This window comes from Zingiber officinale, chromosome 10B, assembly GCF_018446385.1.
Source record: "Zingiber officinale cultivar Zhangliang chromosome 10B, Zo_v1.1, whole genome shotgun sequence".
NCBI lineage: Eukaryota > Viridiplantae > Streptophyta > Magnoliopsida > Zingiberales > Zingiberaceae > Zingiber > Zingiber officinale.
Genome location: NC_056005.1, coordinates 77,768,041 through 77,780,554, shown reverse-complemented (window position 1 = coordinate 77,780,554; position 12,514 = coordinate 77,768,041). Strand labels below are relative to the sequence as shown.

Here is a 12,514-nt window from a genome sequence, read left to right as displayed (position 1 = left end):
TGGGCTCGTAGTTCCTTCGAGTTTGCTACCACAATAAATTGTGATAATTTTGGGCAAACTAGAAATCACATCTAAGTCCATCAAGAAGTTTATGAGCCATACAACTTCTTTGGTTGCCTCAGAGGCTGTCACATACTCAACTTCCATGGTGGAGTCTGAAACGTATTTCTGCTTAACACTCCTCCATGTTATGGCTTCACCTCCCAAAGTAAACACATACCCTAAGGTTGACTTACTATTGTCCTTATCTGATTGGAAGTCAGAATTCGTGTAACCCACAGGGAGCAAATCATCTGCCTGGTAAATCAGCATATAATTTCTAGTCCTCCTCAGGTATTTTAATATATGCTTTACGGTAGTCCAATGTCCCTGTCCTGGGTTACTTTGATATATGCTAACCATGCCCACGGTAAAACAGATATCCGGTCTCGTACATAACATCGCATACATTAGGCTTTCTACAGCCGAAGCATAAGGAACTGTCTTCATCTCCTCTATCTCTTTTGATGTTTTAGAACACATCTCTTTAGATAAAGGTACTCCATGCCGAAAAGGTAGAAAACCTTTTTTGGAGTTTTGCATGCTAAAACGAGCTAGGATAGTATTGATGTATAAAGCTTGGGATAAACACAACATCCTTTTCTTGTGATCCCTTATTACTTTGATCCTAAGAATATGTCCACATTCTCCTAAGTCCTTCATATCAAACTGCTTGGACAACCATACCCTTACGTCTGACAACACTTTGACATTGTTTCTAATGAGCAAAATGTCATCTACGTATAGTACAAGAAATACCACCACATTTTCGTCACTTTTCTTGCATACACAAGACTCATCCGGACACTGAATGAATCCATAAGACTGAATCATTTCATCAAACCGGATGCTCCAAGATCTCAAAGCTTGCTTCAGTCCATAAATGGACTGATTGAGCTTGCATACAAGATGCTCTTTGCCCTTCGCAATGAATCCCTCTGGAATTGCTTCATATAGATGTTTCTTCAAGATTTCCGTTAAGGAAAGCTGTCTTGGCATCCATTCGTCAAACCTCATAATCCATATGAGCAGCAATAGATAAAAGAATCCAGATAGACTTGAGCATGACTATCGACGAAAAAGTTTCCTCATAATCGATTCCCTCTTTCTGAGTATACCCCTTCGCAACAAGCCTCGCTTTAAAGGTTTCCACCTTCCCGTCTGCCCCTCTTTTCCTTTTGTAGACCCATTTACATCTAATGACTTTTACACCATTTGGTGGTTCTACAAGCTCCCAGACTTGATTAGAATACATAGATTCTATTTCAGAGTTCATTGCACTTTGCCAAGATGCTACATCTTTATCTTGGAGTGCTTCATCATATGTCCAGGGATCAGGTTCATGTTCACCAGGGATCAAGTCCGAAGATTCTCCCAAAAACATGAATCCATCAGGTTCCTGAACAACCCTCCCACTATGATGAGGCACTACCTATAATTGTGCATCATTTGTGACACGTGTTGCAGTTTCTTATGGTATCTCATCTTGTACCATTGGTACTAAATTTGATGTGCCCTCTCTTATTTCCTCAAGAACAATTTTACTCATGGGCTTGTGGTTTATTACATAATCCTCTTCTAAAAATCAGGCATTGGTTCTAACAATGACCTTCTGATCTTTGGGACTATAAAACAAACCATCTTTCGTTCCTTTAGGATAACCCACATACAAGTGAACTTCTGTACATGATTCCAACTTATCAGCATCTCCCTTCAGCACATGTGCTAGACTACCCCAAATCCGAATGTGTCTTAGACTGGGCTTACGCCCATTTCATAATTTTGTGGGAGTAGAGGGTACTGACTTAGAAGGTATCAAGTTTAGAATATACGCCGCCGTTTCCAGAGTATATCCCCAAAACGAATTTGGTAATTCTGAATAACTCATCATTAATCTAACCATTTCCATACGAGTCCTATTCCTTCGTTCCGCCACATCATTCTATTGGGGTGTACCAGGTGTAGATAATTAGGATTGAATCTCGGCCTCTGATAAGTAATTCCTAAACTCCCCTAAGAGGTACTCTCCACCACGATTTGACCATAGTGTCTTGATACTTTTACCATGACATTTTTCCATATCAACCTTGTACTCTTTGAACTTATCAAAGCATTCAGACTTACGGCGCATCAAGTAAATGTACCTATATCTCGAATAGTCATCTATAAAAGAGACAAAATATTCGAAACGACCTCTCGCCTGGATAGTCATAGGTCCACACAAATCAGAATGAATCAATTCCAACACTTCTTTGGCTTTATACCCCTATGTCTTAAAAGGTCTCTTGGTCATTTTTCCTTCCAAGCAAGATTCACAGGTTGGAAAGTTTTCCACCACCAATGAACCCAAAGGTCCATCGGCTATTAACCTTTGAATCATACTCAAGTTAAAATGACCTAGCCTTAGATGCCAAAGATATGTTTGGTTCATTTTCGAAGGCTGCTTTCTCTTATTAGAATTAGAAGATGTGTTATTAATTTCGATTTGTTGCATTGTGGAAGTTATTGGATTAAGAGTGTACAAATTGTCAACCAATGTACCAGAACAGATAACCTCCCTATTTTTCTTGACAACTACTTTGTCATCAAAAGAAATAGAATATCCATCCATAAATAATTTAGAAACTGAAATCAAGTTCTTTCTAAAACATGGTACGTAAAGACAAGTTCTCAAAATCAATGTTTTATTCCTATCAAAAGATAAATAAACATCTCCCACTGTAACAACCGTCACTTTCATAGCATTGCCCATGTAGACGGTGATCTCCCCTTCATGTAGTCGTCGAGTTTCCTGGAACCCCTACAATGAATTGCAAACATGATCAGTGACTCCCATATCTACACACCAGGTACTAGTAGATAACACTGCTAAACATGTTTCAATAACTAATGAATGAGATATACCTTTATTGTTCTCCTTTCTGCAAGGATAGTCCACCTTTCAATGTTCAGACTGCTTGCATGTGAAGCACTTGCCCTTCAGCTTCTTCACACCTGCTTACAGTCCAGTCCCTTGAGGTCAAATCACTTTCTTTGCTGAACCAACTTATTTCTTTTTCTTCTTCCTGCCTTTCGGCTTAGAAGCAGAAACGTTTTCAACAATGTGAATTTGAGAACTTTGACGAAATAGTCCTTCTGCAGCTTAGAGTTCTGTCAGAAGTTCCACCAACGAATAAGTCCTTTTGTTCATGTTATAGTTCAGGCGGAACTGCTCAAAACTCTTGGGTAGCGTTTGGAGAATGATATCGACTTGAGTTTCCCCATCGATTTCAGCTCCAAGGATTTATATCTCGTTCAAGTGAGCCATCATTTTGAGGATATGATCCCTCACGGGTGTTCCCTCAATCATGGTGGTCATCATCAGGTTTCTCATAGCCTCCTGCCTGGCAGCCCAATTCTGGTGTCCGAAGAGTTCTTTGAGGTTGTATATCATGTCATAGGCAGTAGGCATGGTCTGATGCTGATGTTGTAGCACATTTGACATAGAAGCCAAAATGTAACACCGCGTCATCTCATCTGCCTTGACCTATTTCCTATGTCTATCAATCTCCTCTTCACTAGAATCGCTATCAGGTACATTAGGACAGACCTCAAAAAGTACGAACTTGTATCCTTCAGCAGTTAAGACAATGTCCAAGTTTCGTTTTCAATCAATATAATTGGGACCAGTAAGTTTGTTTTCTTTTAAAATAACAGCAAGAGGATTGAAAGCCATTTTGAAATCTTTAGAATTATAAAATAAAATATTTGATCAAAACTTTATAATTTAAAATAATATTGATTCCTCGAACAATATAATTTAAATTTACCAACACCGGAACACTGTGAATTTCGTATGCCACGATAGTGTGGACATATACTAATTCAAACATTTGTAAGAGGAGGTTTTACCCATTAATTTTATTATCTTGTCAACCTAACTTTATGACAAATAAAATTAATAGTTGGTTTGTCTTTGGTCACACAAATAATAGCAGTGACTCCGATGGGGAGGATACTATTAAATGCGCCTAAGTATATACCATTACTTGATATTTAGTCCATTCATTAGAATTGTGCCCCTTCAGATGGAGAAGATCACACAAACCTAAATAATTTCCTATAATCATCCATAGAGGAAGTTTGATCTAGTGATCCGCAAATAAACTCATCCGATGTGGAGGAAGACACTTAAAGTCAACGCGCAAGTTTGTATGCATCACTTACAAACTAGTAATGGAGACCGTGGAATTTATTTAAATAATTTCTCTCTCACTTAGTTATTTAAAATTGAGAAATTTTAACATGCACACACATCACACATGCACACAAGCACACAAACACAACATATAAAGGAAATAAATATAAAAATAAATTCCCAACTATTATGGCCTCATCCATCGCTGTCCTCCGTATGGCACCAACCCTAGCTGCCGCCAACCCTAGCCAGGCGAGGAGGAGAAAATCTAACTGCCGACCCTAGGGTTTATGTCAACGCGTCTATCTTGCTTCCTTCTTCGTCGCACCTCCGGTCCTCAAGGTAGCACCACGCATAGCAAACCGCAACAATAAGAAATAAAAAATTACATTTATCGATCCTATATTTCACGAAGGAATGTACATGTAATCTAGATCGAACACAATGTAAAATAAACTAATATAGTTCCGACTGTATTTAATAATTACAATCATGCACACACAAAATACCCTCGACATGCCCGAGAGTTCAAATCACATACAAACACAATAGGTCATAATAGTTGGAACTAGGATGCCTATAACCACATAGTTAATCTATTTTGCAAATCATATTTTTATCCTGCCTAAATTATATATGAACAGTGAATAATTTAACTGAAAACCAAACACTCAGAGGCAGAAAACTTGCTCTGATAACAATTGTAGGCACTGGGAGTTCTGTTCTGTGTAAATCCCCTGTACAAAAATTTGTACGAGCACAGAACCTTTCCTAGCAACCCACATGCTCGATCAGACATGTGTTTGATCAATCAAGCAAGTTCTTGATTGATCAAAGCGCACCTTGATCGAAGCATAAGATCGCTGCCTTCTTGTGTTGGTGTTCAGGATCCATACGAAAAAAACAAACTAATTGCGCTGCGGAATAAGAATTAGTTGTACCTTTCCTCGTATACTAAGACCTCTTGATCTTCTGTTGTATTCCTCTCCTCCTCTTGGGCGTCATGTGGGCGACGATCTACCAAGACAAAACCACCCGACTCCTTCTTCTTGTTTCCAATCTTTCAGCCACCAAGAGATGCTAGAATAGGATGTGTCCTTCTCTTCTTCTTCTCCTCCAAGCAACTGGCCACAAAGTAAACTCTTCTCCAAAGGGGCGCCGACCCTAATGAAGAGGAAAGTAAAGATGTCGTCGACCCTAGGGAAAGAAGCAAGGGGAAAATAAGAGAGGAGGGGTGCCGACCACAAGAGAATAGAAGAGGATTCTTAGGTTAGTTTTTGGACACCACCCTCTCTTCTTTTATAATCTTTGCTGGCGGCTAAAAAGAAAAGATTTTTATAAAATTCTATTTTAAATAAGATTTCCCTTTTATTCCTATTGTGGATGGTTACAAAAGGAAAGATTTTAACAAAATTAAAATCTCTCTTTTAAACCATTGTAAATAGCTATAAAAGGAAAAAAATTTAACAAAATCCTGTTTTAAATAAAATCTCCCTTTTATTCCTATTTGTGGCCGACCCCTTTCTTGGGCACCAAGCAAGGCTTGGTCGGCCCTTATCTTGGGCACCAAGCAAGGCTTGGCCGGCCCCTTGCTTGGGTAAGAAGCAGGGCTTGGGTGGATGTGAGACTTTATATATATAGAGGCTACAACAAGGATCGATAGGAGGAATTGGTTTTGGCCTCCTGATGGACTTGAGCTTTCTGTGTTCGACCCGAACACTCAACTCAAGTTCATCAATAATAACTCATACCACTAAAGGGTCATTATTAAACTACCGCACCAATCCCATATTACAATATGGGCTCCTACTTATCATGAGTGCGTTAATCTCTCTGTATTTAAGATATCGTATGCCCGTTAATTAAATAAGTTACTGATAACTCATTTAATTAACATCTGACTCCAAGAGTAGTATCACTCAATTTTATTATAATGTCGGACTAAGTCCACCTGCAGGGTTTACATGATAATCCTTATGAGCTCCTCAAGGGGACATCATCAACCTATATAAATAGGACACAGTTTCCCTTTATAATCAACAACACACCATATAAATGGTACTATCTCCCAACTTATCAGGCCTATTGATTTAACGAATAAATCTCACCCATTGATAAGTTAAAAAAATAAATACTAAGTATATGTGTTTGTTATTATATCAGGATTAAGAGTACGCACATCCATAATAATATAAGTTCTGTTCTTTTATATAGTCAGTATAAATCGAACAATTTCAAATGGTCCTACTCAATACACACATAGTGTACTAGTGTAATTATATAGTCAAAACAAACTAATACCAAATTACATTACAACTGTTCCAATAGTTTGTCCCTATCCATCTTGGTTGTGAGCTACTATTTATAATTTATAAGGAACCGATAACATGATCTTCTGTGTGGCACCACACACCATGTTATCTACAATATAAATTAAATGGACAACTGCATCGACATATATATAAATATAAAATGCAGACATTTGACCAAAATGATTCTAATTTCAAAATATCTCAAAAACAGATGTTCATACAAAAGCTAAGCTTATACTATACATCCCAACACTTTTGTCATTGCTAAATTAATGTTTTTATAGTGATACTTTCTTTTGTCATTGATTGTCTTTTACGACCTAGCTTTTAGATCCTTATCTCTCTAGGACATAATGAAATATCTATTTAGTTTGTCCCATGATTATCTGTCACGCCCCGAGGATATATTTGTCAACCAAACCAGATGGTACCCCCTAGTAACAATATATGAAATAATTGGAACAAAAACCAATTAAAACTAATACAAATACCAAAGTGATAAAAAATCACTAAGTTATTAAAAGCTTATGCGTATATGTATATTTGTATATGAGATTATACTAAACTACACAAGACAACATTTATACTATTATAACCAAATCTCAATGATCGGCGAGGGAAGAAAATAATTAAACATCTTGAAAATATGAATCTAACTCGAGTAGGACTGGCAGCCAGAACCTCTGAGCGACACAACACACCCTCTTTTTGCTAACCTAGAGGTCAAAGAAAAATAAAAGGTAGTGAGTATAGAATACTTAGTGGGTATAAGAAGATAATGCATGATACTACTATAAGGAGATAAAAGAAAAATATAGTCTCAAGTAAAATACTTACTACAAAAGTAAGAGTGTCAATATAATTAACTGTTAACAAAAGCATACACAACTACACAACTCTCCGCTAGCCTGCTCAATCAGGTATAGCCAGTAAAATTCTAGGGTTAGGAACCTAGAATTGGAAAATCAAGTTTTAAGGGAAAAGCTTGATTGGGTAGAAAAAGTCCTACATATATTCATTGTTTGATCTAGAGGACTTGATAAGATGTTGGGTAGTCAAAGACCTCATAGTGATAGATCTGGTTTAAGATGCAATCTTCATCAAACAAGGGTAAGGGGAAGTTACCTATGGAGCACTTTGGAGGGTATGTCACAATAGAGTTCCCTAAGGCCAAAAGAAGATCACATGCAATTATTGCAAGTGCAAATGATAAGTGGGAATCCTCCAAGGTTAGAGAAGAGCCATATGCTAGGGTGGCATATGACTATAGCAAGGAGAGGTCAAGAAATAACAAGTGAAAGTCATTTAAGGACAAGGAGAGTTCAACCAAAGACAATGGAAAGTCTAAGGTCGAGAAGAAGAAAAAGAAGATCAAATGGGTTGACCAATCGTCACCTGAGGTGTACCATTGTGGCCTCATATTTTTAGATGAGTCACCTAGGGAAGTGGCTAGGATTAAGAGCTTTAGGAGGAGCTCAAAGAGTCAAGTTGGGACTCATGGTAAATGGATCTCAAGTGGGCCTTGCTTGGATTCTAGACGGGTCATAGAATGTGCCAAAGGGGTTAGAGATGAACTTGAGTCTCAATCTAGTTAGTTGGCACATTTGGGATGTGATTCATGCATGAAAATATGAAATGAGATTCATATTGTATGGAAATTAGTTTTAGATGTATAGATGTCATATAAACTAATGCTAGGGATGTATTATGATTTAGTATGGATAGATACATCAAGAGGAAGCCAAAACTAGGACTTAGGTTAAGCTTCAATTGAATCATTTAGATAGTTTTGAATTTTATGTCAATCTTGGGATCCATGATAGATATATTTTTAATATATTTTTCCTAACAAGATAAGGGTAAAATAGACTTCTCCACAAAATTTGAGAATTTTTAAAGGTCTGTAGAATTTTTGGTGCATTTATAAAGTTGAGTTCAGAATGTAATTTGAACTAAAATAATATACCAGTCGACTGATACAATTACTAGTCAACTGGTAACACTGTTCATGAATACATAAGGATTTTGTGAGTTTGATTTGATGAGAGCAGTCGACTGGGGCCTATGACAGTCGACTGATATAGTCTGAAACTATTTTTCAACAATAGAAAATGACCACAAGGATGATGTATATATTTGTAATCTTATGAGGATTAATATATATAATTATGGTTATTAGAGGTTAAAAAGTCCAATAATTGGGATATTGTTGGAGCTCCTTTTGATGTATGACAAATGGAGAGAAGTTTAGGTTTAAGTGGGAAACCTAAATACGTTTGTCGAAAATCCTAGCTCAAGGAGGAGCTTAGGTGAAGGGGGAGCCTATGATTAGGTTCCATGATATATGCATGAGTAGATTGTATATTTATTTACATATTATTACATTTTATGTTTCCCTAACTTAAGCGGGTTGCCAAATATCAAAAAGGGAGAGATTATTGGAGCAATCAGTTTGACCTTAGGTTTTGATGTTTGAGTAAAGGTTTAAGTTTACAAAATTTATGTTTAAGTGGGAAACCTAAATATCTTTACTGGAAATCCTAACTCAAGGGGAAACTTAGGTGAAAGGGGAGCCTAGGATTAAGTTCCATGATATATGCATGAGTAGATTGCATATGTCTTTGCATGTTATTGCATTATATGTTTTCTTAACTTAAACGGGTTGCCAAATATTAAAAAGGGGAAGATTATTGTCGTAATCAGTATAACCCTAGGTTTTAATGTTTGGGTCAAGGTTTAAATTAGGTTTACTCTTGCATTTGATATGTGTATTTGAGTTGTGCAGGTTTGTAGGATACACATATGACTTAGCTTGATGGTTTCAAGTTCGGTGAATGATGGAGCATCTGAGGGACCATGGACAAGGCAGCAAGGACAAGTTGAGGGAAGCACACTTCAAGACATACGCGAAGGATGGTATTGGGACAAGCCGCGAGCTTGAATGCATCCAAGGGATTAGAGCTAAAGGAAGGAGGCTTGAAGGTAAGTGGTCAAGACTGTGAGGAAGAGTCAACTGAGTCATAAGGGTCCGAGTGTGAGAAAAATGTAATCAGGAAGAAAAACTCTAGGTTTAGGGTTTTACCAGTCAACTGAAAACTGGACCAGTTGACTAGGGAAGGGTATAGAATGTTTTTGTGCCCGGTGGCTGTGAAAACTAATCGACTAGTACTGTAGCTGGTTTATTGGTACTGTAGCTAGTCGACTGGTACATTGTAGCTAGTTAATTGGTATTGTAGCCAGCCGACTAGTACATTGTAGTAGTTGACTGGTAAAAAGTCGTTGGCAGAATCATGAATTCTGTAAAGTGTCGTTGGCCGACACCAGTCGATTGGTCTAAGGACCAGTTGACTGATAACGGTAAAATCAGTTTGCCGATTTCTTCAAGCTCTATATAATGGAACTCTAGGTGGTTGACCTTGGTGACAAAATAGACTTGGTTAAAGCCTATTAGAGTCTCAAGCTCTTAGTGTTGATCCGCGTGGTGTGATCAAGAGATTGTGGCGAGGTTTCTCCACCGAGAAGGAGTCGTTCTCCAGCCGGAGTTAGCCGGGGACTAATCCATCGATAGATAGGGATCGTCCACTTTATAGACACATTGTGAAGTAGAAGTTCTAATCTCCGAACCACGTTAAATCAACGTGCTAGGTTTGCTTTCTTATTTTAGTTTAGCTTGTGTATTTGTATTTCCGCTATATGTTAGCGAGTGTAGGAAGCAAATGAATGATTTAGGGTGGCCCCTCTATTCAACCCCCATTATCCCGACATCAAGGTCCCAATAGAATCCGCCACACTAGCGGCCCCACACGATCGACCCCATGATTATCTGTAATGAGGTAAATTAGGAAGTTATAGTTGGCTAGTGCGAGGAGGGATTTTTGCCGTGTACTAGCAAACTCAATCATGCCCCGGGGGCAAAATGATTAACTATGTCAGGTAACGTCAAACCGAAGGTGACTGACCCAACTCTACGAAAGTTTTCCACCTGCCGCTAAGGTAAATCGAAAAGCGTTCATAGCGGGCAGCCCGGAAACTTGACATCCTTTAGTTGTGAATTTCATTTGGAAAAAAATTTCTATAAATATATTTTTGTTGGAAATCGAACGATAAATATTTGAGTAATAGCTGATTGTCCTTCCACTATATATTGGCACACCAACTCATTCTTGGATCGACACACAACTATATATATATATATATCAACACACGACTATACACTGTACAGAGAGGACAATTGCTCATTGTATACATTTAAATACTTAAATATTAAATCTATAAATGATATTATTATTGCGGAAAGTTTCCAGAATTTATATGTCCATATTAATATCATTTTTAAAAATTATCAATTACCTTGTGGACGGTTCTTATCTCGTTCCACTAAATAATCACGCGTCACTCATTGTTTTCGGATGACCATAATTCAAAGAGAATAGCATTCACTGAATCTAGCCGCTTTCGACCACCCGTACATTGAACCTAGTCGGGTCTTCAATCACACACGAGCCGGTTACTTGAACCGCCGACTCCGGTGGCGTGCTCCGTCCGGTCGCCACGTCCGCCATGGCGAGCCTATAAAGCCGAAGCCCATCAAGTCTTACAGCCACATGAATTTGATTATGGAATCAAAATATAGAGAGAGGAGGATGGCCAGAAGCTGCAATACTTCGCCGGCGGAGCTGCTGGAGGCGGCGACGAAAACGGCGCGGTGGTGGTCGGGGGAATCGTCCTCCGACTCGGCCGAGTTGGCGGACCTGATCGAGTCGTTCTACCACGGGGAGGAGAAAGAGATGAAGGTGGAGGAGGACGAGGAAGCCGAATTAGATGCGGGACATCGGGCATTGACAGCCGTACTCGACGAATCGGAGGCTGACCCGGTGGCTCGTCGGTTCCGAGCAGAGGCGGAGCGGGCCGTCGGAGCCGTCGGATTCGGTCATCGAGGACAGGGGTTGAAAATGCGAGTGGTGGGTTGGCTTCGCGAACAAGGATTCGATGCCGGTACGCCGTTAATGATTTCTTAATTTACGTTTCGAAATACGATTTCTGATCGAGAATTTGATGTAATCAGGACTCTGCAAGTCCTCGTGGGAGCGATTCGACGACGGAGTACCCGCCGGCCACCACCACTACATCGACGTGATGAACGGTGGCGGCGGCGGGTGCAGCACGCAGCGCTACATACTGGACCTCGACTTCGCGGCGGAGTTCGAGATCCCCCGACCCTCCGCCGCCTACGCCGCGCTGCTCCGGCGCGTGCCGAGGACTTTTTCCGGGACGGCGGGGAACTTGGAGCGGATCGTGAGCGTGATGTGTGCGGCGATCCGGGAGTCGATGAGGAGCGCCGGCATGCCGCTGCCGCCGTGGCGGCGGAAGCAATACGTCGAGGCGAAGTGGCTGGGCGGGTACGAGAGGCACACCGCAGAGCCGCTGGCGCCGCATTGGGAAGTGGTGGAGAGGGCGGAAGGTTGGAGGAAGAAGGCGGCGTGGAGGGTCGAATTGGATGGCAGAGAGGCGGAGAGGCGGAGGAGAATGGCGACGGCGTAGTGCCCTGCACTTAACACATCAATCGTACGGAATTTGTTCGGCTTTAAGACTGTACCACATTGGCAGTTTTTGTTTAATTTTAGTTAGGGTTTAATTAAGGGCGTGCCACCCTTTTTTTTTCTAAACATATTTTATTTTATATCCATAGTTGATTTTTATTTTTATTTTTTACCTTATACCCCTTATAATTTTAAAGTAAAATTAAAATACATTTTATTTTAATGTTATTTAAGCAAAATTCAAAGGAATGATGCTTTTTTTAAGGTGCATGAGATGCAAGGAGCATCTAAATTTTTTCCACATATGCCCATTTGGATAAAGTAACATAGTTATTATAATAAAGTAAAAAAATTAATTCTCGATGGACATACTTTTGAGGAAAAAATTTCTTCCCACCTTAAATAATCTGGAGATGGATTATAAGGGGCATGACCCAGAAATCCAA

General features: G+C 39.4%; 1 protein-coding gene across 1 annotated transcript; it reads left to right on the top strand.

Moving 5' to 3' along the window:
* The first annotated feature begins 11,106 nt into the window (after positions 1-11,106).
* LOC122030284 lies at positions 11,107-12,179 on the top strand. The gene is made up of 2 exons (XM_042589459.1): positions 11,107-11,523; positions 11,594-12,179. The coding sequence occupies exons 1-2, from the start codon at positions 11,133-11,135 to the stop codon at positions 12,067-12,069; spliced, it is 867 nt and encodes a 288-aa protein (XP_042445393.1). The 5' UTR covers positions 11,107-11,132; the 3' UTR covers positions 12,070-12,179.
* The last annotated feature ends 335 nt before the right edge of the window (positions 12,180-12,514 follow it).

Bases quoted from the DNA above. Each gene is read 5' to 3' on its own strand.
- LOC122030284 (XM_042589459.1), top strand. From the start codon at position 11,133: ATGAATTTGATTATGGAATCAAAATATAGAGAGAGGAGGATGGCCAGA. The intron at 11,524-11,593 runs GTACGCCGTTAA...TGATGTAATCAG, and splicing joins CGAACAAGGATTCGATGCCG to GACTCTGCAAGTCCTCGTGG.